The sequence below is a fragment of the Homalodisca vitripennis genome, chromosome 2 (genome assembly GCF_021130785.1).
Source record: "Homalodisca vitripennis isolate AUS2020 chromosome 2, UT_GWSS_2.1, whole genome shotgun sequence".
NCBI classification, from domain to species: domain Eukaryota; kingdom Metazoa; phylum Arthropoda; class Insecta; order Hemiptera; family Cicadellidae; genus Homalodisca; species Homalodisca vitripennis.
This window is the reverse complement of record NC_060208.1, coordinates 26,943,230-26,970,022: the sequence shown is the minus strand read 5'-3', so window position 1 is coordinate 26,970,022 and position 26,793 is coordinate 26,943,230. Positions and strand designations below refer to the sequence as shown.

General features: G+C 32.1%; 1 protein-coding gene across 3 annotated transcripts in view; it reads left to right on the top strand.

Annotated features, from left to right (window-relative positions):
- LOC124353721 (protein phosphatase 1 regulatory subunit 16A) overlaps positions 1–10,183 on the top strand; it is a 75,210-nt gene extending 65,027 nt beyond the window's left edge. For 2 of the 3 annotated variants that reach the window (XM_046803692.1, XM_046803691.1), the window contains exons 5-11: positions 2–230; positions 890–1,015; positions 2,357–2,432; positions 3,849–4,063; positions 4,859–5,041; positions 7,065–7,254; positions 9,119–10,183. In XM_046803692.1, the coding sequence (XP_046659648.1) occupies positions 2–230; positions 890–1,015; positions 2,357–2,432; positions 3,849–4,063; positions 4,859–5,041; positions 7,065–7,254; positions 9,119–9,390 (1,291 nt within the window). In that variant the 3' untranslated portion in view covers positions 9,391–10,183. The remainder of the gene's footprint in view (position 1; positions 231–889; positions 1,016–2,356; positions 2,433–3,848; positions 4,064–4,858; positions 5,042–7,064; positions 7,255–9,118) is intronic. The other variant, XM_046803693.1, reaches the window with a different exon arrangement.
- The last annotated feature ends 16,610 nt before the right edge of the window (positions 10,184–26,793 follow it).

The following is a 26,793-nucleotide window of genomic DNA, read 5'->3' as shown; positions in this document are numbered from 1 at the left end:
GTGGAGCAGATCTGTTGGCTGTGAACGCTGATGGAAATATGGCGTACGATATCTGCGAGGACGAGGCCGCGCTGGAGCATATAGAGCGGGAGATGGCTGGCCGTGGCGTGACTCAGCAGCTGATAGACGAGACTCGCGCACTCACTGAAACCCAGATGTTGGCAGACCTGACACTAGCTGCCGGCCAAGGCTACGACATGGAGACATGTGACGAGCAGGGTGCCACTCCTGTAAGTCCACAGGATTTTGAGGCGAAATTAATTATTATTAATTTATAAATCAGTGTGTTAATTATTTGCAAAAGGAATTAATTGAGAAACGTGTTCACTGAAATGTTTAGGGACATTTTGAAGGATGTGGAAAATCATTAAAAGATTTATACATGCAATGGGATGTTTAATTATTTAAAAAAAGGATTTAAAAACCTTTAGTTCATTAATGCATACAATACATTCAGTATTTAAAAAATGGTAGTTACAGCAACTGCAGAGCCAAATAAAAGGAAAAATATGTTGTACTGAAAGAAAGTAAGATTCCTTTAAATGTGAAGAGGTAGAAATATATTTGTTAATTGTTAATATAAAGGTAACATATTACTTATGTAAGGAAGTACATAGAGTACAAACTTTACCCAGAGGATGTTATAGACTTATAATTTATTTTGGAATTAGGAATTATTGTTTAAGCATTGGAAATCTAAACAGCTATAGGGAAAGAGTTTATGATAGTGTATTTTTCTACAAAAAGTAAATTATGGTTTATTACTTCTGTGTGCTAATGATCATGTAAGCTAAAATATAGGTGTCCCAGAATATTTAAGACTGTATTTTGTCTCAGTATGATTCATGACTTTAGTCATCACGTTTATTGATTATACTTGATATTACAGTTACACATAGCTGCAGCCAATGGATACCTGAGGGTTGTAGAGTTCCTGTTGGATCAACATGTCAGCACAGATGTTCGGGACAATGACAACTGGCAGCCTGTTCATGCCGCAGCCTGTTGGGGTCATGTAAGTACAACAACACATTAACTTCCAATAAGTCAGTGTGTTTCTGTAGGAAATCTTCCAGTAAACATTGGTTAGTGAACCTGTTAGTTAACCAGAAGTAGAATTTCTGGTGGGGGATTCTGTTAATGCCTAGTATATGCAATCCACAATTTTTATTGACAGTTTATTATGTAATAAAAAGTAATACTTTTAAAGAGCTTGTAGCTATAAAATTAAATTTGTTAGCAACAAAGCCATGGTATCTTTTTAAGGTGGTTCCAATGGAACTTGGATTATACTGACACTTCAAAACGCATATAAAAGCAAGCCATTCATGTGAAACCAGAAAATCTTTACCTCCAATAGAGACTATTCACAGTTTAAGACTATACCATTTCACAGTCTGAGCTTGGGTTCGAAATAGATCACTGAAATGGGGATGGAAACTATGCCAAGAGCTAACATCTATGAAGATGTCCAGACCACCAGGACCAGACAGATATGTGAGATGCAGTTCCACCAAGCGGTGCGTTTGTAGAAGTCAAAGTTTGACATGTACAAGTGTTCCCCCCCTCCGCCGATTTTAGAGACAATTAGTTTCCTCAATTCTACACGTGTCCATTTCGATGAAGACTAATTCGAGCCCTAACTTGACAACAGAAATTAATGTCATTGTATATAGATTTTATAATAGAAAAAGTAACATAGTTGAAATTTATTTGATTTGTTATTTAACATTTTCATATTATGAATAAGTAATATTTATTGACTTATAAAAAATTTTATTTTATAATTATCTAGCTGTTTCCTATAGCTTCGCAGGCTTTTCGTAAGCTTTGCCCATGTATGAGCACTTCTGATTGAAGTGAATTATATTTCCAATGCCAATGTAGAGTTTACCTTGTTGCCACAACTGTGAAAATTTGTCAAAAGTGTGTCTTTATAGCCATTGTACACGTACATGTACTTTATTATAAAGTGATCTAACACTCAAGCTTTAAGTTCAACCAGAAATTTATTTAAAAAATAAACATACATCAAAACTTAGCGCTTTCAAATAGTGTTTGGCTATTTAATATACGTAACTGTCTTGTAATTGCAGTTTATAATGTACAGGCACTTTGATAACTTTTATATTTTGCAGCACCACCTGGTGGTGAGTTACATCAATGGGCATAGCATATAAATCTTCTACGTGAATAAATGCATATACATACATATATTTTTGTAATGGTCGGTCAAATAGTTTCTGAGCCTATAAAGGACATACAGACAAACATTTATGTATATATATATATAAATATATATATATATAAATTGTAAACATTGGTGGTTGTGTTAAAACCTGGTTTTCTGTTATAGCTGGAGGTGTTGGAGCTTCTGGTCCACAATGGAGCCGACCTCAATGCGCGAACCAAACATGATGAGACTCCTGCAGGTTAGAAGATTAGTGTAAACTGTATCCTTATTTATTTATTTAATAATTTGTGTCCACACTCATGCCGCAAAAGATAATTTTAGTGGGCAACTATAAGTTGGTATTAAGTAGCTATCATGGATTATTATGGAATTGTCTTATTATGAATAACACGTTTTTATTTCAAAATCTTAATTGCACAATAATAAAGTTTCTAACATTTAATAAAAATATATCAATCATAACTACTCTCTTCTCAATACTAGGAACATATGAATGATAATTACGTAATGTAACATATAAAACATTATTCTTCATCGACATTATCCAGTTCTAAAAACCTTCCTTGATTTTAAAATGAATTCATATTAGATTATGCAACATAAAGTTGGTAGTTTTATTAACACGTTCAGAACATCAGCAATTTCGATACTTTTATTTGCCGTCGAATTTTTGAATAATAATGGATAAAACCGTAATAGTCTAAGTATAACGAGAAAAGTATGTGGGCTTCGTAAGTTTGCAAAAAAACAATTATTTTATCATGTTTTTTCAATTTTCTACCGTGTACCCCCAAGGGTTACCTAAAAAAAGTTTACCTTAAAAATTAAGCAATTGTGCGCCCGATGGAGTACACGATGGAGGTATTTATTTAAGTGCAGGAAACGCAATAATGAAATGCATACAAAGTGTACCCAATCGCACGAACAACGCACTTTACAAAAGCCTTGTGTATACCCGATAAGGTACACGACAGCAGTCGTGAAAGATCACGTGTTCTTGATGGGGTACACGTCATCGTTAACATGTTAATAACTACTGTAATAATTTACTCACAAACAAATTTTGTATAGAGGATGTAGTTACCTGCATGTCTTCAATGAGTTAATTCTCAACCTAATTCAATTAAAAATTTCATTATAGAAATCGTTAATGTTCATAACAATTCTGTCAGCCGAAGTGATGACCAATAAAAGTTAAAATTTACTGTACTTTTATCCTTTACTCCCCTAAAAATGTATGTGAAACATTGATTTTGATTCCTAAGGCGAAATTTGTATGCTATATTTTATTATGAAATGTGACTCCATAATATACCCTTGATTATGCATTTGTTTTGTGTATGATTTCACTTAGTCAAATACTTTTGAATCCTGAAATCAAAAATATAATTTTAGGTAAATAACGTACTCCAGCTATATTAAATATGATGTGTGTAATAATATATCAAATAAATTAACTGAGTATTCAATGTATGTTTTTTAGATTTAATATTGTTTGAGATGATCAAAAATTGGTTCAGAATGCTATTTTCCCATTCCTAAGAATGATATATAAATTATGGTTTTATGTGTTGAATGTTCTTTACCACTTTTTTACGAATTAATGCTATTCACACTCAATTATAGTCTGTGAAATTTGTTTTCTGTGTGGCAGATATCTGCGAAGATCCCGAGCTCAGAGAGCGAATCACAGAACTGAGGACGGAGCAGGAGACCAAGCGTGCGGCCGAGGCGAGGCGGCGTGTCAAGCGTACTCAGAGCAACAACACGCGTACACAGTCAGTGCGCCGGACCAGCGTACGTGACAAGACGCTCACCAGCAAAAAAGATGCGGTAGAGGAGGCAAGGCTTAGACGACAGGCACAGGAGGTGAGCTGGCTAACCCTCGGCTACTGTCATTATTTCTCAGTGACACTCAAAACTAATTATATATGATGTGTCAGAGATAGTAAAAACAATAATTGCAACAAAAATTTACTGTTGCAGATCATAGCTGAACTTCATACCTAGACATGTATGATATAAAATAAGTTATATCTACCTCCATGAATTTGGATTATATATAATTTTTTCCTGTTAAAGTAAATAACTTGATTGTTCAGAAAAGTTTACAAATTAGTTTTTATTTTTATTTCTTTATGTCATATACTCAGAAATATTGAAGTTAAAATTTCTGTGAAGGTAATATTTTGCAGCAATTTCTAGATTAAAATCTTTTTCAAAATTAATTTTTTTTCCCAAATATCAAGTTTTTTGTGCTCTTAAATATCGCACAGTAAATTTTCATCTTCATTCAATCGTCCTTAAGGTTTCACATAGTTCGAGCACAAATCATAGTAGCAAAGAATAAAATCTGGATTTTGGTGCATTTGCACGGTGCAAAATGTAAATACATTTTTACAATCTTTGCAGTTTCTTTATGGACCTCTGTGAACTCTTGATTACAGTGGCTTACTGCGTGAAATGAAATTACTTGATAAATTAACTTAAACTTCCCTTTCTCCAAACATGTACTGTAGATAATTATAATTCTGCCAACAGTCTTATTGACTGTTCTTTTTTTACACCTTCCATCTCTGTTATGCTTCTAGAACTAACATTGTGAAGTACGCAGGCATCATGAATAATAACTGGTATTATCATTGTTGCGTGAATGATTGCTAGGGCGGCTCAGAAGTGTCACAAACTCCTGTAGACCTAACACCACTAGAACCCCCAACTTCCGCAGAAGATGAACTTATCATTCCGTCTGTAGAGATACCTCCTGGTTTAGACATTCCGTACATAGAGGCCCAGACGGAAGGGGACGGCGAGAGCACCAATCTAGAGCCCTGCGTTCCGCTCGAGGTAAACTGGACCAACCGGTTGGACCGCTTTCACGTTTGGTTGGCTGGAATGTTGGGATCGTTTTTGTTGTTGGGCTTGAATTTTTTCATTTTGAATGTCAGAATTTCCTTTGATGTTGTTTTGTCAGTGCTAGTAGTATTTGTGTTCATGGTTGATGTTCTGTGTAGTGTTTAGCAATAAGCTAAAGTGTTTTTTTTTTTTGCATTATGCTTCTAGCACTAATTTTTGGGGGAAATATTTTATAGTTGTTAATGTTTTGGGAACTTATTATTATTATTAGTGATCGGACAATTTCAAATAATTTTGTTCCAATTAAAAAATTGTTTCCTTATTCCTGAATTTGGTTTATGTCCTTCTAACTTTGAATTACTATATGAATAAGTCTTTTTCAAAAATTTTGCCGTTTTGCAAGGCCGCACAGCACGTTGTACATTATAACAGCCAAACCTGAGTATATCTTCGGACAGTAATGGCCCGCTGGGAAGAATAGTACATCAAACTGTTACACGTATAATAATCTACACATTACCACTATATACCACTCTCATACAGAACTAAGATCTGTAGAGCATTATCGGAATAACTGCACTAGATGTCGCAGTATCTTAGTAAAAACATTAGTAGTAGCCCAGAAATTGTTGTACTCTTATGCAGGACGAAACCCCTAATAAGTGCACACTCATTGGACTATCCTGTAGTTCACTTATGAGAGAATTTAAATCATCATTTGAATTATAAATCTCATTTTTACCAATATATTTTTAGGAATCGTTTGATTTTATAACAGTATCTCGCTAATTATATTAATAAATCAGTATTATAATAATTGCAGACAAAAATTATTTCACTATCTGAAAGTGTAATTCTGGCAATATTTGCCAAATAATTGATCAAACAGTTATTGATCCTGATAGAAACTTTTAATAAAGAATTTTATTCTCATTAAGCATTTAACACTTGATATTTCTACAAACATATGAATACATTTAAACCTCTTGTGACAGTGCTCAGCATAGGTGTCAAAGATTATTCAAATTTGGTTAATGTGGTACAAGTTATTTTAGCCATCTAACTACATGGAGGCATTCAATGAGGGGTTTAAAATGATTGATTAAAACAATTTTTTTTTATTTTCATGCTTTCTCCAAGATTTTTTAGTCACTTTCTGATATGATTTTGTTTTCTTTCATCAGCAGATGTGTTTGTCGAATGTAAAATAATATATATTGTGTTTGTGTGCCCGTATCTGTGTGTTTTAATACAAATATGTTACAATACAGTTATACTTATTAGCGTTACACTATTTTCATAACATAAGACTTTACTAATTACTGATCAATTTTGTTGTGAAAACACATATGAGAGTGTTAGTGTAATTTCTGGAAAGTAAAAACATGCGAGTATATCGGACACAGTTTTATTTCTATTCCATTTATAACATTAGTTTTTACTTCATGAAAACAGAATACGTACATTTAATATTTATGTACATTTAAAAACTATTTAGATTCATACTACATTAATGTATTGACAAAAATTTATATTTTAACATTGTGCAATGAAAACCATGTTATCCTAAGCCATTCTAAACAGTAGGGAATATTGTTTCTGTAGTGTTGAAACAATTAGCTGATATAAATTTTCCTTTTTTTTTTTCAGAAAACCAAATAAAGTAAACAATTTAGTAGTAACAAAAAATTAAATGATTCCTCTATCTCACTAGATTTTTGAGTATTTATTTATCTCACTAGATAAATAACTGTTTGAAATAGTTTTGACTCCTGCCAAAATATTGCATAGGGATTCTGTTATGTGAAACCAGGTAGGGCAGGTGAGTTTTTGCAGACTGGGACCGAAATGTGAATCGGCATTGAAAGTTTCATCCTCCAATAACTGTACACAAATGAGGGAACATTTAAACTCCAAAAGTATTGCAGAATACAATAATGATATTGGCAAGAGGTAAATAACATAGAGTAAATTTTGTCCAGTGGTATAACTTATTATTAACGATTGCTGACAGGTCTTCAAGCAGCCTGCTGTGGATGTCACCGACACTGGGGTGAAGTCAGTGGTCAACGGTGGGGCAGGATCGGACGGAGGCTGGTCTGAACATAATGGAGACCTGCCGCTGACCTTGCCGTCACGTAGGGAGCCCGAAGGAAAGGACAGTGACACGCTGCCTGGTGTTGAGCTGGACAAAGGATCACTGGGTAAGTGAGCCTCTGTACATGAAAACAAACTGTTGTTTCATCTCTTGAGAAAGTCTGGTGCTTTCTCAAATCGATAGGTATGGGCAGCAATGATTTTCTTGAATAGTGTTTGGAATAAGATAGAAATTATTTGAATTTTAAAACATAAAAAATAGAAACATTTTTTATAATTTCAATTCTGCTCTTTAATTTACAAAGTTACAATCGTTTGTAACGGATACGTTACATTATAATAAATAGTAACAAGATAGGTTTTGTGAAAAATATATTAGCTTTAGACTCTTTGTCTTTACAGGGTCGTTTTACAATGGGTGCGGCGTAGGGCAGCTATGAGTGGTAAAATGAAAATAAAATTTTGATAGAAACAAATTTTAGATTTATTGAATAAAAACTAATACTAATGAAACATGATTTTGATGAAATGAAATTATGGCTATGCTTAAAATAACATCCTACAACACAAAATCCAATTAGCTTGAAATAATTAATTAGAAAATACCCCTACTCCCTAGCAGTTAAAATTTAGAGTCTGATTAGTTAAAATGTTGATCGAAAAGGTTTAAATACTCTTAAACATATTCACCAAATCCCATGATGGCGACACGGCGGTCCTCACAGATAATTGAAAAATTAAAATTTGGATCACATTGAAAAAAGACTGATTAATAATTGAAAAGTTTTGAAAACTGTTTCACAACGTACTACATCATCAAGAGGTCGAGGAAGAAGACTCTCTCTTTCCCAAACTCCGCGTCAGTAGCGCAGAGAGGGAAAAGTGATACCCTTCAAAACGGAAATTTTCCGTTTTTCTGGTCGAAAAATGATCCGCTTTTACTTCTGGCTAACAACCCACTCGAATTCGGTGCGCAGAGAACGAGTTTGCGTTCCCGCGGGGTCGCTACCCTCCAATGAGAGTAATCGTTACGTTAGCCAATCGTGGCACGCGTTTTGCCGTGTTTAGCTTTGTTCTTTGATGTTGATGAGGAACTATCGAGTTTTATTAAATATGGCCGCTTTACCATTCGAGATTTATGTTTGAGGTTACAAAACTGTCAGTGACGGGCTATGTCACCATGCACAACTAAGCTTCATAATGAATTGAAATTTGATTATTCTCAAATATGAGAATGATAACATTAACTAAGCAATTAAATTGTCGGTTTGGATTCCTATTCATTTAGATTTATTATTAATAGAAAAATATTATTTATTGTATTATATTATTCTCGAATTTATTATTAATTGTAAAAGTTGATTTAGGTTACAGGCTAGGCCTATACCCGTTACACGTTTCTTGTCTTATTCTTTGAAAGAAGTGTAACAATATAGCTGTGGAAAACCTACTCCAATTAGCCTTCTTTTAATAATATAAAAATCCTTTGGTATTGTAGTGTAACAATACAATTGAATTAAAAGAATAACAGAATTTTAGACATTATTCATCATTGTATGTTACAAAACCTTAACACTACATTTTGAAGACTGGAAAAACTCATCCATAACCAATTATTAGTTTTTAACAAAGAACAAGTGATTTATTTTATGAGGATGTTCTTAATTCATACATTTCTTATATAATCAAGAACATGAGTGTAAATTTGTTATTCAGGATAGTGAGTGTGTATTGAGTTATAAATAGTCTTGAAAATCACTAATAAACAGGAAATGTTTTTTCGAAATTGCGTTTTATATAAAGACTACAATTATTCATCTAAAAAAGACTTTGGTTAGAAGGCTTAGCCTTCATATGTTAAGAAAATTGATATTTTGTGATTTCAGTACACAAATTAATAGTTTATTCAAAACATAAACATGTTTGATTGACACTTTACGTTAACTTTGTAACTTTATAAAATTTGTCCAGAACTACCAACAGAAACCAGCTATACGACGGAAGGCAACGGCAAGATCAACATCCATGTGTCCGTGACAATTAATGCTGGGACGCTTGCTGAGCTGAAGAAGCAGCGAGCGCAGAATCGCAATTCGAGCCCAGACATGTCGGTGCAGCCAAGTGCTCGCTCTTCTATTTGCGGATCTGAGCCTGATCAACCTACAGTCAGGCGTTTTGCCGGTCATACTGGTGACAACGTCATCGGCGACGCCAAGGTGCGACGCTGCTGTATTCTCTCGTAGTCATCTCTATGTATAGGAACAATCCAATGCTTTATGTCAAGAAGGTTAAAGAATTGGAAAGGAAACTGGGAAAATTCAGTAGATGCACTGTTTACGATGAACTCTTTCCCAGCATAATAACCTGATATAACCTGTCTCTTATGAATCTAATACATTTACCGAGGTACAGGCAATGTTTTTATCGTTAATGATATCTGTCTGTACAAATATTTAATATTTACTGAAAAGAAATACAATATTTAAATATTTTTGAAGATGTTTCGTAAGTACTAATAACACTTTTCATGTGATTTAACTTGAGTTTTCTCTTTTAAAAATATAACAATACCTGTTTGTTTCATTTTAATAAATTAAAACAATATTATTTTCAGCATTAATTCTGTCAACTACTGTATGATCATGAACAGCTAAATCCTGGAATTTTACAAAAAAGAAACAGGATGTAGGAAAAAGGATAAGTTACAACACTTTATTTTGTAATTATATTGGTCAGACATAATGGCTGTAGTGCAGTACACTGTAATATCTTTGTTTATAAGCTAAGAACAGCATTAATAAATTAAATATATGACTTTTACTTATTTTAAAGTAATTTGCAGTATTTTCAGAACAGAAAGTTACAGATATTTAGTTGTTACTAGATCTGGTGTAATTAATAGATTCATACGAGAGGGAGGAAAAAAGCTAGTAAAATTATATGAGTTTTGCTTGTTTCCTTTCGAATACTTTAACAGTTGTTTAGAAATCCTCTTATGTGTTTTTCCAATGTATTTTTGTTTTAACATAAAGGAACTGTACATTCCAAAATGAGTGAGCTTCAAAAATCTGTATATAGACATATGATTGGTAGTCAACTCATTCCTTTTAGAAGCTTGTTCATGACTCATGGCTGAATTGGAGATTCCTGAATAGTACTTACTCGACACCCTGTATATATGTAAGCAGTTGAAGTTCTGTAAGGATATTATTTGCATTCCTTTTGTAAGGAGTGTGTGTTAATTCATTTATCTGTAAGTCATACTCCAATGGGAGAATTTGAGTGTTAGGTTAGGTTAGGCCTAGAAACACCATTGAAAATTTGCATATCGTCGTAAATTACGGAATAGATTTATTTTTTAAACTCTCTATGTGTGTTGTTAGAAGATTTGAATGTTAAAAGTAATAAATATTTACATAAGCCGAATTAATAGTTGTTAAGGACGAATTGTTGTGATGAAGGATATTCCGAGCTTTGCTCATTAGCAAATGATAATTATAACATAGAATGTTCTTGGTCGAATTATGCCTAGAACTGCCACATTGATATTGCACATCAAGACGTGATAAAAACATTCTCTTCCAAGTGTTTCATAGCATTATTCAATGTTTTCACTACAGTTTTTGCTAGATATTTCTTGCTTGGCAATAATATAAGATTTGTAAAAATGTTTATATTTTTGTATTTAATTTTTCTTTTAATAACATTGTTATTTTAGTGCTATATTTTTGTCTAAAATCAATGAACAACAATTTAAAATATTTTAAACCAAAGAGTAATGCAAGATTAACCCTTTTGAGACTGTTCAACATTTATTTTTACAATGTCAAATAATTTGTAGATATGATATTTTTATAATTTTCTAATGCTTATAGCGAGATTATAATATCTGTTTGTACTTTTCCATAATTATATTTCAACATCGTACTAATATATAATGTAAAAATCTAAAACTTTGTCTTACACTTGATATATTTATAAAATTGTAAAACTTATACATTTTTACAGCTGTTACATTTTTTATATCGACTTATAAAATAATAGTTACTATGCAAAATTTTAAAAACCATTTAACCAAAAACTAAAATTTTCATTTCATCAGAAAATTAAAATGTTTGTTTTAAACCACAGATGTTTATTTGTACTTTAAAATGTTACTAGGATCTACATAAATATTCAGAGTTTTTTAGCTCTAATGGTTGATCCTCAAAAATTAGGAGAACAATGCTGTTTTATATGGATTTATTTCATATAATTAAATATTTTAAACTAAGATACTAACTACAGAAATTTTGATAATATGTTATAATGTTACTATGAGCTCAATGATACTCATTTGTTACCAGAATAGGTTGCAGATTTAACACATTGCTGTAGAACTCAGTGCTAAAGTACAATGCAATCCTCCAGTTCGTCCAAGCTTTTTAAAAGAAACAATGGTTAAATCTATAGAATCAAAAACCCTTTTAAGAATAATTGTATACAAAAGAATTTCTTAAAATGAACAATAATCGTTTAATCTTTCAGTAACATAAAAAGTCATCTACTTAAAATGAAGGATCCAAGAGGATAAAGCTAATTTGTCTTTTGGGTACAGTGTACGGCAGTGATTTTAAATTATTTGGAAGTGTATCCATAATTTTGGCCCAACAGATAATGTTTCTAATGACTGACTATTGTGGAAGTTTCCTTTTTGATAACAATATTGTTTGCAGAAAAGAAGACTGTTTTTTTCCACAGCTAAAATCTACTGCCTTTGAACAAGGAATAAATTAATTTTTTAAATAATCTATTGCACAAAACTAATTGCTCTTCTTATATCGATTTTCAAGAATTAAATGTTTTAGAACATTTTCGTAATATTAAAAAAAGCATGATGAAATGCAATTATTAAATTGTTAAAAACAAATTTTTGTATAAATTTTAGAACATTTTAGTGGTATTTACCATATTTTCTTAGTAAATCAATCTATTCTTACCCTTTTAGACCCATTGTCCCCATATCCATGGTTTAGAAAATATCAGCATAAAATCAATCCAGCATTCTCGTATACAGATGTTTAAAAAATATTGATTTCATATTTTATAAAACATAACCAAATTTTTACTTTCATTATATGAAAATGACATAAATTATTAATTAAAAATTATTAGAAATTTATTCAATTCAATATAAATTCAATTTTGTCCTGTACATTATATATATTGTTGGTATTACAATGTTTATAAATTCAGGATCGCTTAGCAACTTGGTTTTATAAAATGAGAACACAACCTAATTTTATTTGATTAGGAGAAATCATTATTTCTAACTCAATCCTGTTCTGTACTTTATATAGGTGTAGTAACGCACTTTGTTTTTCTTTGCTAGTCAACAGTATGTGTCAAATAATTATATAAAGTTCCACGAAAGCAGTCCTTTAAGTAATAGCCAACTGCAGAGTAGCACATGGTTGCCACATTAAACAGCTGGTGACTACCATCAGAATGGGTTAACAGTTAATTTGGACACAATGCCTATCAGAATATAAAGTCTACGATGCTCAATTCAGCTAAACTACGACAGTGTTTTGACTGCACATTGGGTTCAATGTGTTGCAGTTGCTATATTTTGATCTTGCTTGATAATAATGAACTTCTGATATTTATAAATTCCAATTAAGCATGTTACGATAATGAATACCACCTAAGTTTTCCGGTTTGCACAACATTAAAGCATTACTGATTCAATTCAAATCTTGAGATGTTTTAATCTTCTTAGCTATGCATTGTAAACGGGAAAAAATCACATGATAGTAATGGCCTGATATCTTTAAGTTTAGTCAAGGTTGATTTACAATTTATTTAGGTTTAGTTTCATAGTTATGAAGCTTTTATATCATATCACAAAATTATGCTATTGCATTAAAATCTTTAATAATAATAATTAATTTAATTATAATCAAAATGTATGCAAATTATTAATCATTGAAACGTTTGAGGGTAAATATTAACTTTATATGCTACTCCGATATAAAAAGTTTGTTTTAAAAATATTATATTCTATTAATAATTAATACAATTGATTTTTTTTACTGATTTAAGTTTTTCATTGCTTATATATGTGAAAAATTACTGTCCAAATATATGAAGACCAGCTTTTCCAATTACAATCTTCCCTTTTTATTATGATTGGTGTGACCAAATCTGCCCTCATTTCTGCGACAAACTAGAGACATCCCTTGAGATAGTATCTATTAGATATTGAATTGAATTGAAAATCTCTTTATTTATACAATGTACAAGATTGTATGCATCAAATAGCATCAAAGCAATTGACAATAATAAAATAATTAATAAAGTAGGTAGTATATTATCAAAATTCCAGGTCTGATCATGAATGTCTCCGACAATCAAAGTGGCTTCTTTAGTGATGTCATAGCCTGCATTGTTAACATATTTTTACTCAAACTCTAAATAAACTTGGTATTTAAGTTTGAGTAATAAGGCTTTGTCTAAGATATGGAACTGATTTGTCATTAAATACGGAAAGAATTATTTAGTGAAATCAAAAATAGTCGAGTAGTAAAGTGTTAAGAGCTGTGGTTTAAAAAGTATAAACATTGAAAAAGCCATTCTTCCATTATTTAAACAACTTAAAATATGTTTCTACTAAAAATAAAAACCCCTGTCTTTTTAAATTATCCATAGAATCCCTTTAAAAACTCATTTATGAAACAAGAATAATAATCAGTAAATCAATATTATTCTTTTACTATTTTTTTATGTCTTGCCTTTTTATATGAATGTTAAAAAAATACTTCAAAATATGTTTAAAGAATTACAAAGACTTTTTCCTTGGTTTTCATTAGTAGTTTTAGATCTGACTAATACTTCCGGGCATTGGGTCTGATCAGAAAGTCTGAGAAAGCTATAAAATATTATAATTTCATTTTCAAAAATGTATTCCATAAAAACTGGAGTTCGAAGTCCAGTGATAATGCGGTAAAATTGATTTTCAGTAGTAATTATTAATTTATTATTGAAACAAGTTGAAGAGTTGCGGGCGCATAACAGATTTCGAAATAACTATTTTTATTATTGTCTCTGATAAATTATGTTCATTGTTAATAACTATGCCTATCCTTAAAAAAAGCAGTTTATAGCATTATTTTGTGTACGGAATTTTAAATAAAGGGATATTGGGTAATTAAACATTTTCCAGGGAAATTATGTATTGACTTCATTAGTTACAGAGTATTTCGTCTTCATCCCCATGGTACGATGTGGCGTGTATAAATGCAATTGTATTCTTTGTTAATGCTAGTTACATATTTATTCCTCTTTAACGTGCGTGCACAAACATAAACATACACACACTAAGAAACCATCTGTTACTCAATTTCAATAAATCTACATGGATGTTATATTGTTTGCGTTCTCTTACCAAGAACTGTTTTCAAAATATTTATTGATGACATTCAACAGCTGTTAAAAGTGACACCCACGCGCTATTCTCAATGACTTCTTGTGAACTGCTAAATAAAAGAATGTTGTGTGGTCAAGAATAAGTGTATGATTAATTTTTTAAATCATATTTTCAAGTGTTTTTTGTGTCTCGGCAGACACTTGGCCTCGTATTCTAGTTAGTATGGATTATTCCTTGAAGCTAAGAAACAACTTGGCAACACTGCATAATGCTTATTGGTTAGTTGAAGAACATGTCATCGATAGGCTACTTCTTCAATGTACTTCTTTGCTAGCACTTTCTGTAGACCGTTTATTTTTGAGTTCAGCACAGTTCCTTGAATTTATTAGGCAAACATCAATAATTTCTTGTTAAAATGTGTAAACAATTTTTACCAGTGTTTTTTTTTTATTTAGTTAGGCTGCTGTTAGTTTGACTTTTTCAAATTGTACTAGGATTGAATATAAAAAAAATTCATTTATTAAAAATTATAATTTAAATTTTATGTGAATAATGAAATAATAAAAAAATGTTTTTTTTAAGGTTAGTTTCTTTAAGACAAGTAAATTGTGTAGTAGACCCTTTACAAAATTACTGAGAAAAATGGACTAGAATCAAAAGGGTTAATCATTTTTTAGATAAATTTGAATATTCCCAGCTAACTCTAATTGTGTATTAATTCAGCTGTGAACAAAAGTAATTGATAAAAAACATTAAGTAGACTCTTTACAAAATTACTGAGAAAAATGGACTAAAATCAAAAGGGTTAATCATTTTTTAGATAAATTTGAATATTCCCAGCTAACTCTAATTGTGTATTAATTCAGCTGTGAACAAAAGTAATTGATAAAAACATTAAGTTCTGAAATGTCAGTGTTTCTTGTGTTGAAATTTTACTATCATAAATGAATTGTCAATTAAGATATATTTAGAGATGAACAGTATATTTGTTAGAATATTTTTTTTCTTTAGCCTTTTTACATATTCCTAAACCTACAAAATAAAAACTATTGAATACATTTGGATGCTTTTGAGACAAAAAATATTATACCAATGTTATTACTTTTGAAAAATAAAGGTTTATTGAGTTGAAAATAAATAATTTCTTTCATCTATCACTCAATTTAAAATATTGCTGTCTACTATAATTTATTTTTATTCATATTAATGTGCATTTACTTTCGCTCAAATCAAAATAAAGCCATTTAATTTCAGTATTCTATTTATTTATTTTTTGATAATTTTAGCTCTTGTAATTTTAAATGTAGTTAATTTTATTCATTTTGTAGATATGGTTTGTATTTAATTGAAGTTCACAAGTAAATTATTTAGAATTGTGTACACTTTTATTGGTTTTAATAAAGATCAAGGTATCTTTCTGTTTATTTCATTTTTATGCATTCCATTTTAAATAACAAGTATATCAATTTTAATTCACTCACTTTTTGAAGAATTTTTAAAAAATCGTTAATTTTTAAATATAATTTTTGCTATAGTTTGTGATTGTGTTTTATAGCTTTAATTAAGAAGTATTTGTAAGTTACTATATGGATTTGTCTGTTATCGTTAAAACTTGTTTTATGAAGTATCAAAGAATATTTGAATGTGATTTATTAAATCATACATTCCACTATTGTGCCTGGTTTAGTATTATTTACACTAGTACTTATTCTTAGTCTGTGATGTTGTTTGACTTTAAGCGCTGTTTTCATTAATGTTTATGAAGTTTGTGCAATACTCCTATGCTATGTTAATCTTAATCATTAGTATATATTGTTATGTGTTAGGGAAGTTATTCAACTACCGTCCTTAAAATTACAGGTCCTTAAAGGTAAAGCTTTTTGATACTTAAGATTCTTCATATTCTTTATAATTTGTGATATAAACGTTAAGTATATCGTGTGTGGAAATAATATTACAACTTTTTAATGTGTTTTTCTTCATTAAAAAAAATTTAACCTCAATTTACTATACAGCATTCCATTGGTTTCGTTTCATCTTTTATTAATTAATTATTAAATTTTGGTCGTGAATAATACAAAAGGAGAGCATTGATGATTAGTCTTAACTAAACATTTTAATGTAAAATTAAGTATTGTTGCAAAAAATGTTTACAATTTTTAAAAAGATGTACACCACAGAACACGTTTAAAAAAAGGTATGGATAGGGTAAAAAAAAGTTTTTAATTTAATTTTTTCAAAGACCAGTTTTTTAAAACTATAAAGTATTGTTTTTAGGACTGCTTTTTATACATTTCAATCATGAATAAACTATCTTCCAAGATCATGGTGATTTGATTTGTACTGACATATTGTTGTAGCTATTGTAGTTTTTTTTTTTTTTTATAATTGTTTTGTACTTCTATTTCAGCCAACATATAACAAAATATAGATAATTGTTAAAAATAACATAAAGCAAAATTAAATACTTTAATACTACATATATAATAGAATTTTTTAAGTGCTGGATAGGTTAAATTTTCCAAAAGTAATATCCCATTGATTGAAGATTTCCCCAGGGTTATTTCAATTTAAAATTGTTAAAACCCCATTCTAATTAGTCAATATTGAGTTTTTCTGTAAATTAAGATACTTAACCCTTTGCACGCCAAGTAATTACGTATATGTTTTGCCCTAGCGCGAAATTACTGAATATTTAATTTTTTGAAAACTGTAAAGCCATTTTTTTATTTGTTTAAGTAATTGATTTAAAGAATAAAAAACCATAAAATGCTTTTATGGGCATTTTTTTAAAACGAAATATAGATATTTTTCTATTTTAAGGACCAGTAGGTATGAAATGAACGAAAACGTTATTTTGATAAAACTGTATAATTTTTACAAACGTATACCGGTACATGAAGTAGATATGATGTGTGATAAGTAAATAAATACACATTTTGGAAAACTGTTTTCTGTTTTTTTTTTTACGAATAATCGTCCAAAGTATGTAACCCCAAGAACGAAATCGTCAAAGTCCGGATTGTCTGCGTTAGCCATAATTATGGCAATATAGTCACAAGTTACGTCAAAATAATAAATAATAGTTATTACTATAGTAATAATTTTAATAGTTCACAAGCACTAAACGTAATATAAACTGTAAAACATAAACTGTCAGTGAGCAGGAACACTAGACATAGAATTTCACGAAATGGCGGCGCTTTACGAAATGACGGCGAGTATAATCGCTTTGGGCGTTTCGAGAAGTACGGGAAACAAACATGAATAGAAAGAAACAGCTGTTACCGATCGATACTCCTCAAACGTTCAGTTGGCACGTTAGCTAATGCACTAGGCAGCAAAAGTGACTTTCTCTGCCATCTAGCGGCAAATTCGACAACTATTAAACTATCTAATGTTTTCAAATGTAGTTCGCGATATAACTCGCTATGGGTGCTGTACGGACTTTTATGCATGCGAAATAACTCGCTTATGGCGTGCAAAGGGTTAAGAGACCAAAAGAAAGTTAACAGGTCCCTTATAGAATGTACCGTAGTTCAACAATACAAATACAGAAACAAATTAAAGTAAAAAAAATTTTGTAGCTACCTATCAGTGATATTCTGGAATACTTTTCAAACTAACGTCTCTACTTTTTGTATTGATTTTTCCGCAAGTCATTACTTAAAAATGGTTTTTGTTGGAATATCTAGTGTGTGGGTAGATCTTATTAAAGTTTCTTATATCCAGCAATGTTCACATTTTAATTTGAATCATTTGGTTACAACCATTGTCTACATTACAAATTTAAGCTTTCACACTAAATATTTTACTGTAAAGTTTACAAAGTTTCTAACAGTACTTAAGTATTTTTGAGTAAAATCTTTCTAAGTGCTATATTTTATTACAGTTAAGGCTACAAATTAATTTTTCTCTTAATTTAATTATAGACTGAAGTATTTTGTATATATTGATTTACTGTATATTTTGTTGTACATTTCTTGTAAATAATCAGTGTAAAAATTAATCTCGGTGAAGGGTCTAATTTTACTTTATTTTCGATAAATGGCAGTGTTTTAAAGCAATTGATTTAAAAAAAGACTTTGTGCCAAACAAAACAAGATTTATAATTTTATTCAGACAAGGGCATGTGTTTGAAGGGACTGTAAATTTATATTTTCTGTTTATTTAAAAATATATGTTTTCTGTAGATAACCAACATTTGAAATAGAGTAAATAATAAATATGAAATATAATTTTTAATGACGCATGTTAATAAAAATAAAAGTAAAAGAAGTCATTTAAATTTTAAAATTTGAACAAAACATACAAGTCCTCTGCAATTTTATAAGATTACAGTTACGTAAAGTTTAAAGGAATGTTAAATATGTTGTGCTGTACAGTTTGAATTGTTTTATACTCAAAGGTAAAATAAGGGACCTTCTTTTATACATATCTTAGCAATGTTCCACATCATCAAAACTGAAAACAGCTGATTTCATTATTTGAAAATACAACATTATAGTATAATGTCTAAAATTGTATATTTTGTAGGATTCAACATTCCATGTATGCTGTGCTACAATACATTGTTATTATAAATGTTGTGGTCTTGTCTTGTACAGGTAAATCAAAAGTAGTGAATTATTAGAAGTTAGAAGCCTTTATAAAGTGTAAGGTAGCCATATACAAATAAAACACATTTACAACGACTATTCTAGACACCATTTTGTTTTGGTGTATTTAATTAAATGTTTCATTCACATTTCAAAATAGATTTATCTGAAATGTGGAGTCCAAAAATTATTCTTAGACTTTTATGTGTTTTATTATTATTACAGATTCATTCAATTTGTGAAACAAACAGTCCAAGAAGAAACTTTGTAACCGTTTTGTTTTTTCATTGTTTTGTAAATTATTGTATTTAATTATTTAACTAAAACATAACTGTAAGTTGTTAAAAGTAATGCCTTAATAAATTTTAAATACATACTAATACTGAAACAACTAAAATAAGCTGCCTAATGCAGTGTAAATATGTTCAATTTTCAATTGATTTATATAAAGCATGATTTTATTTAAGTGTTGATCAGTTGTGTAGTTGTATAATTGTTTTAAAATTGTAACATCTTTTCAATAACTTTATGGATGGGCTGATTTAAAATCTTTTCAATACTTAAAAATTCTAATTCTTTAAAAATAGTAATGAGAAATTTTTTATATCACAAAAGTATTCATCCTATCAGTTATGCATTTATGCGCACTTAAACATTATCTTAAAATGAAATGTTGGCCAAAGATTCTAAATGAATCAATGTAGATTGTGTGTGAGTTACATCCTAGATTAGAATTGCAGTAAAGTAACATTTGAAAAGTAACGTAAAAGAAGATCAATTGATATAAATTGATGTCTCTTTTCAGTAAAAACGTAATGCTGATTTTGAGATGAAAGCAGATTACTGCTTATGGAATTGCAACAGAAATCATTATTACAATCAAATTTTCATCATGGAAGTGAGAATCAAAATTGAAAAAAGATACACTATTAGCGTCTACCATCCATACTCAACAAAAATCAAACTCTGTTGAAGCATACAAACAAACCGTCTTGAGTGCTGATTGGTGAACTATGTACTTAATTAAAATGCATTAAATTTGTGGTTGCCAATGTGTATTTTATTTTAATACCAATATTTAATTGTGGAAATAAGTACTAAATGCGAAAGAATAGTAAAATACACCAACAATTAGTTGGTTTAGGACAATAAATCAGCCCATTCCTAGTTCCTTTATCATTAAACTCTTCCTAACGTCCAAGTTGGCCTAATATATAAGATAAAATGTTAAAATAAACTCTGTTAAGATGAATATTTAATTACCTATTTTTATATATGATAAAAAGTTAAATAGTCTTATTACGTCTTATATTTGTAGCACGATACTTTGCAATGTTCACAATTTTTACTTTTCCATAGGTTTCATGATTTTGTTGAATCAGATGTGTTCAAATTAAGCTGTGTTCAGAGGGTAATACAATTATATTTCTACTAAGTTTTGTCTTCATGTTTTCCCTCAATTCCCTTCACATAAAACACGATTTTTTGAAAATGGGTGTTATAGAAATTAATTGTCAAGCTTTGTACTTGCATGTGTATCAACGAATATCGGGGAAGATTTAAATTAAATTTGTTTAATATGTTACAAACTCAGAAAATATTGAATTAATACCAGCAAGTATCCACACATGCTCAGAAAAAAGTTGTAAAAGTTTGAATTGTTTAAACAAAAAATGGATTATTTATGTTAAGTGGAGAGTTACAGAAATAAGGAAGATGATCCACTTCCTAAGTAATTGGGTAAAAGATATTTTGGGTTAAAGGTTAAGGTATTTGGTATGTGCTTTCACTGCTGCTATGGAATGTTTGTATGCAAATATTTGTCTGTGGTGTAAAGATAAGACAAAAACCTTTTTACTGACAGCTAGGCTGCGTTGAAGGCATTACACTGTATTAATGTTTCTGGACAGGATCAATGGTGTTGTGGTTTGTTAGGTCCTGGACCTTGGCAGAGTTGTTAAAAAATGGAAGAGCAAATGCTGTAAATTAGGACTCAGGATGTAGTTACATATAGGACCAGAGCTTTTACTTACTGTTCAACGGAATTATTGGTGGTGAAGTCTCTAAGATTACTTTGAATTACTTTGAAGTCTCTAAGGTTGTACTTTGAACACACAAGATTGGAAGACGAGTCTAAGGTTAAACATTTACCCAGCAGGATCACTTCTGGCTGGTTTATACCTTCGAGTTGAACTGGGAACAGCAAAAACCGATGTGTCATTTAAATCTGGGCGACCTTATCGATGTCCAGGAGCAGCACATCACTAACTGCAAATGTTGAGATTCTGGGGTGCAAGGGCAGTTCGATAGGTCTAGTCTACTGCGGGAGATGACTGTTGGAGTTGGTGGGGTTTATTCCCTAACCTCAGAGGTTTTTGCTAGCCTCAACATGAGGGTGTGCAACTCCCTGTCTGCTTTGACTCACGAGGCTGGTTCAGAGTTGGCCTCCCCTTCTTTCGAGGGGACATGATTTGAGATAGTTCCCTAAATTCTTCCTCATGGATCTCGATACGAGGCGGCCCCTACCCTTAACCTTACCCATTCAGAATATCCTGTCACTGTCAGATGTCCGGAAGCAGTAACATTTATAAGCCTCTTGTCCTAAGAGAGCAAAAAAAGGTCAAACAGTCTAAGGATACTGATTCTCAACCCAGTCTCAAAAGCTTGTATATGATCATCCTCCATCCACATCTTCTCATATTGCAAGCCTAATTACAATCCATGATATTACAACATGATCTTCATAGGATAGGTATTTTAATGAATAACCTTCTCTGTAGATAATATTGCAGTAAGAAGAAAATGTAAAGCACTTGAAAGAATTTGACTGCTTTTCTTTCTAAAATGATTGCATTGCAACATCTGATAATCTGAACAAGGTTTGTAGTTTTCCTCAGGAGGATCTAATTAGCCTTCTGATTGTTCATAGGGCTGCTCTAGGTGTGATGAGGTAGGTCCTCCTTTTTCACTTCCAAGGTGCATACTGTGTATTAGGACAAAATTATGAAAAATAATTTATTTTAACTAATAAATTGCACACTATAAATAATATATATTAAACTTATATACAAAAGTATACTTATAATCTGAAGCCAAAGCAAAAGGTGTTTTCTTGAATAAATGAGCTGAAATAATTAGAATGTGGGCATGCTTAATGTATCCAAATAGAAACAGTAAATGAACAAAAAATTACTGTCAGCAAAAGGCCTATTGTACAGTAAATACATCGCAATACAAACTGTGGTAATTGACATTGTCTGAATTTCTCAATAGAACCAAAAACAAAATCTTTGTTCCCCGCACACTTCCTCTTCAAACAAAAAGCAAGAATATGTTTTTGATAGAGCTTGGTCCAAAAATGTAGGTCTTCACATCAGAATTCTGCTTTGGGCCCATGTGCAAGGGATGGAGTTAGCTAAGTAGTACTGGGTTAGCTCTCTTACCAGTAAGTTGCAAATGAACCATTATGTACGAGGGGTATTAGAAAAATAAGGTTCCCTATGCCGCCAAGACAGAATGCGATATGTTGGGAGAAATCTGGCAACACTGTCTTACTCATCAGCTGTTCCTCTCTCTATCCATACCACTCGCGCCTCGCTACATCCAACAGTGCCGGTCTAGCTGCCTTCGAAGATGGAGCTTCCTATCGTTGTTACCGCCAGATGCGAAATTCGTGCTGTGTACGTTTTTTACGAGGGTCGTCCACAAAGTAACCTCCGTTTTGAAATAAAAAATAAAACTAGTTGAGATAAAAAAATTGTATTATATAAATGTTAAAACTGCAGCTTTTCTCTACTTTTCTACATATTCACCATACAAATTCAAGTACTTATCATATCTTTTAACAGTTTTTTTAAATTCCGTCTTTAAAAAAATCTGCCGCCTGAGAACGTAGCCAACATGTTACAGCGTTTTGAAGCTCTTCATCACTCGCAAACCTCTGAGATGCAAGCCACCGCTTCATGTACGGGAAAAGATGGAAATCACTGAGAGCCAAATCCGGGCTGTAGTGGGGGGGGGGGGGGTCAAAAAACGTCCCATTTGAACTTTTTCAAAAGTTCTGTCGTTCTTTGAGCTGTATGAGGGCGGGCGTTGTCATGGACAAACACAACACCAGATGTCAGAAGACCACGACGCTTGTTTTGAATCGCTCGTCGTAGCCGTTTTAAGCTTTCACAGTAAGCTGCAGCTGTTGTGGTCGTACCACGCTCCATAAATTCAACGAGCAAGATGCCCTTAGCATCCCAAAAAAACTGTAGCCATCAATTTTCTCGCTGAAAAAGATTGGCGAGCTTTCTTCGGCTTGCTTGGCGAAGCGGTATGACCCCATTGCATTGACGGACTACACCTTCGCTCATAATGTTTGGGCCATACACCGCACTCAATTCACGATGAATTTCAGCTGTTGTGTAACTTTTCGACCACAGAAATCTTATTACACCACGCACTTCACCCGGGCGGGATTTTCTATCACGGCGCTCATGTTTTTACGTTGTACCAAAAGAACGCGCGATCGCATGATGCTCTCCCTTGCACAGCTAGAAGCGTACTGAACGGCTGCGCACACCGATGTGAGAATGGCGGCGCTACCCCCACTACTTATCGTGCCACGCCCAAACGGCGGTTACTTTATGGACGACCCTCGTAAATGCAAAACAGATTTCACCTATTGAAATTCATCGTCAGTTAATTGAAGTTTATGGGGAAAACTGCATATCTGTTTCAACACGTTCGGAAATGGTGTAGAGAATTCAGTGAAGGCCGCATGGAAATTCACGATGAAAACCGAAGTGGACGGCCTTCAGTTTCAGATGGAGTTGTTGGAAAAGTTGAGACAATATTGCTTGAAGATCGGCTATCCCCCCTACAGCCCAGACCTAGCCTCAAGTGATTATCACTTACGTATTCCCAAAATTAAAGGAACACTTGGGTGGCCAACGCTTCAGTACCGATGATGAAGTCAAGGAAGAGGTTACTCGATTCCTCAAAGGATTGGCGGCAGAATTCTACAACATAGGGATAGAAAAGTTGGAGCATCGTCTACAAAAGTGTTTGGACAGAAACGGTGCTTATGTTGAAAAATAGCTTAACTTTTAAGTTTCGAATTGATGTATAACACTAAGTAGAAATATAGAGCTGTCTATTTTAAAAAATCATGGGAACCTTATTTTTCTAATACCCCTCGTATTAGTCAAGGAGGCGAAAGCCAATATAAGCACAACCTAGTTTTTCTTGACAGCTATATAAATATTCTTTATTGAACATATTCTTAGAGAACAGTACAGTCGTCAGATTTTCTTTTGTTACAGCAGGTTAGAAAGTTCTGTTTAACCCATTCACTGCGGCTGGGACCCATGTGTGCATTGGCCTGTTTCGATAAGTGGCACGCCTGAATCACGAAAAAACATCATGTAAATATCATGTAAATAAACTAATTTTAGTGTTTAGTGACTTACATGACTGACTGTTCGCGGGTTGCGGCTGGTAGTGACTTCCAAAGAGACTTTCATGACTGACCATTCGCGGGGTGCGGCTGGAACCCATGGGTCCCATGTAAATATCATGTAAATAAAACATGAAAATAAACTGATTTTAGTGTTTAGTGTAATAACTAAAAGACTTACATGACTGACCGTTCGCGGGGTGCGGCTGGTAGTGGATTCTAATAACACTTACACAACGGGCCGTTCGCGGGGTGCGGCTGGGACCCATGGGTCCCAAATATTTGGCGGCCATCTTGGAAGGGAAAGAGTGACTTCTGACCACTTTGGACATCATTTCCAGGCTAACCACTGCATATGGTAAGTTTATCTGTAAAAAAAATTTTTAGCACCTAGGGAACTTCAAAAAATTTTTTGCCGCAGTGAATGGGTTAAAAATTCATTTATTGTGTAGAATGGATGGTCTTGAAGCCAGAGTTTTAGTTTGTGTCCAAACTGCAGTCGGTCTCTCCTCTTCAGTTCTTGTGGGAGGGCGTTCCACAGCTTTGCTCCGACATACGTTGTCTTCTTCTTCTCCGTGGACGCTAGGCGGTGAGCTGGAAGATGGTAGTTTGCAGCATGCCGAGTGTTGTAGTCATGTTGCTGAGCTCCAGTCATCACTTCATTGGGTGATTTCAGGTGTACATAGGTCACAGCTACCAGGATGTATAGGTTAACCATAGTGAGAATCTTCAGTTCTTGAAAAGCTTGTCTGCATCTCTTGTGCGTAGGCTTGCAAGGATCCGAATTGTTCTCTTTTGGTGTATTAGGACCCGTTGCAGGTTGCCTACTGAGGAAAATCGTTTTTGTAGAGGATAAAGAGGACTGGTCCAAGAACAGAGCCTTGCGGCACTCCTCGAGTGATGGCTTGTAGTCCTGAGCATATTTGGCGTGTAACTCCTTCGGCAGTGTATTTCACTTCTGTCATCTAGCTTCGTCCTGTGAGATAGCTTCAGAACCATTCCAGGGATTGTCCTCGTATTCCAAGTGTGGTTAGTTTTGATAGCAGGTGGTCGTGGCTAAGGCAGTCGAAGAAATATGGCTGTGGAAGTGTTTCCATCTTCAAGTTGATCAGCTAAAAACTCTAGGAGTTTTTAGTAAGAAAAATATTTTATCGTCAGCGCACTAGTTTTGGTGAAGGTCGAATTAGGAGGGTATTAAAGGGGTTAAAAATATAAAACGATAATATTTTACTCTGATCATATTTTTCTTAGTATTGACATACTTAAAATCAACTTCCAGAATCATAAATAAATGTTAAATCAGTACCAGCTAACCATATACAAACTGACTATTTTGCTTACAGTGGCAAATTTTGGACCTCTTAACCTAGGTCTCTGATTGTGATCTCGTAACTGCAATTTATGTGTCAAATAGTCAGTTTTTAGTATGTCAAAATAAGAAAAATATTGACCAAGAAACAAATATTGTTCTTATTTATTATTCTTAACCTTTTTGATATCTTCCCATTTTGATAAACCTTCTTAAACATATTTCAATCAAAGTTAAATTTAATTTCCACTAAATTACTGTGTAGTTAATTATTTTATTTTAAAACTAAATTGACTAATCAGTTAACGTTGCAATTAATGATTTTAAAGCGAACTGAACTAATTTTGTTTATTAAATTATACTATTAAATTTCTCTCTACCAAACGATTAAAAATGTGCAGTTAGAGACAATATCTTCAAAAACTGCATTCCTGTAAATCACTTAATGTTAATTAGATTATCATGCTCAATGAATTGATCTAATCGTCCCAAGGAATGATTCACAATAAATGTCAACTTCAAGGCACTATTAGAAATTCAAGGCAAAATAGCACATATAAATGGTGTTTTTTTCAAACTTTAATTTTTATTTATAAAAAAAAACTAAAAGACACTAATACAGTATACAGCAATCAGCTATTCCCAGGGGTGATTTAGTTTACGTTATAGTCAACTTCCTCTTCCCCCCCAAAACTTGAAAAAAATTCAATAGTAATGCAACCCTTGTGACATATGAAATTAAAGTGGATTAAAAAGTCACCTTTTGATGAAATAAAAGATTTTATTGGATGACTCAATTTTGAGATATTAGAGTGTTTTTAAACCTCAAAGAGAAAATTTCTGAAACCTTGTGGATTTGAGATTTTCTATTTTTAACACAGAACACAG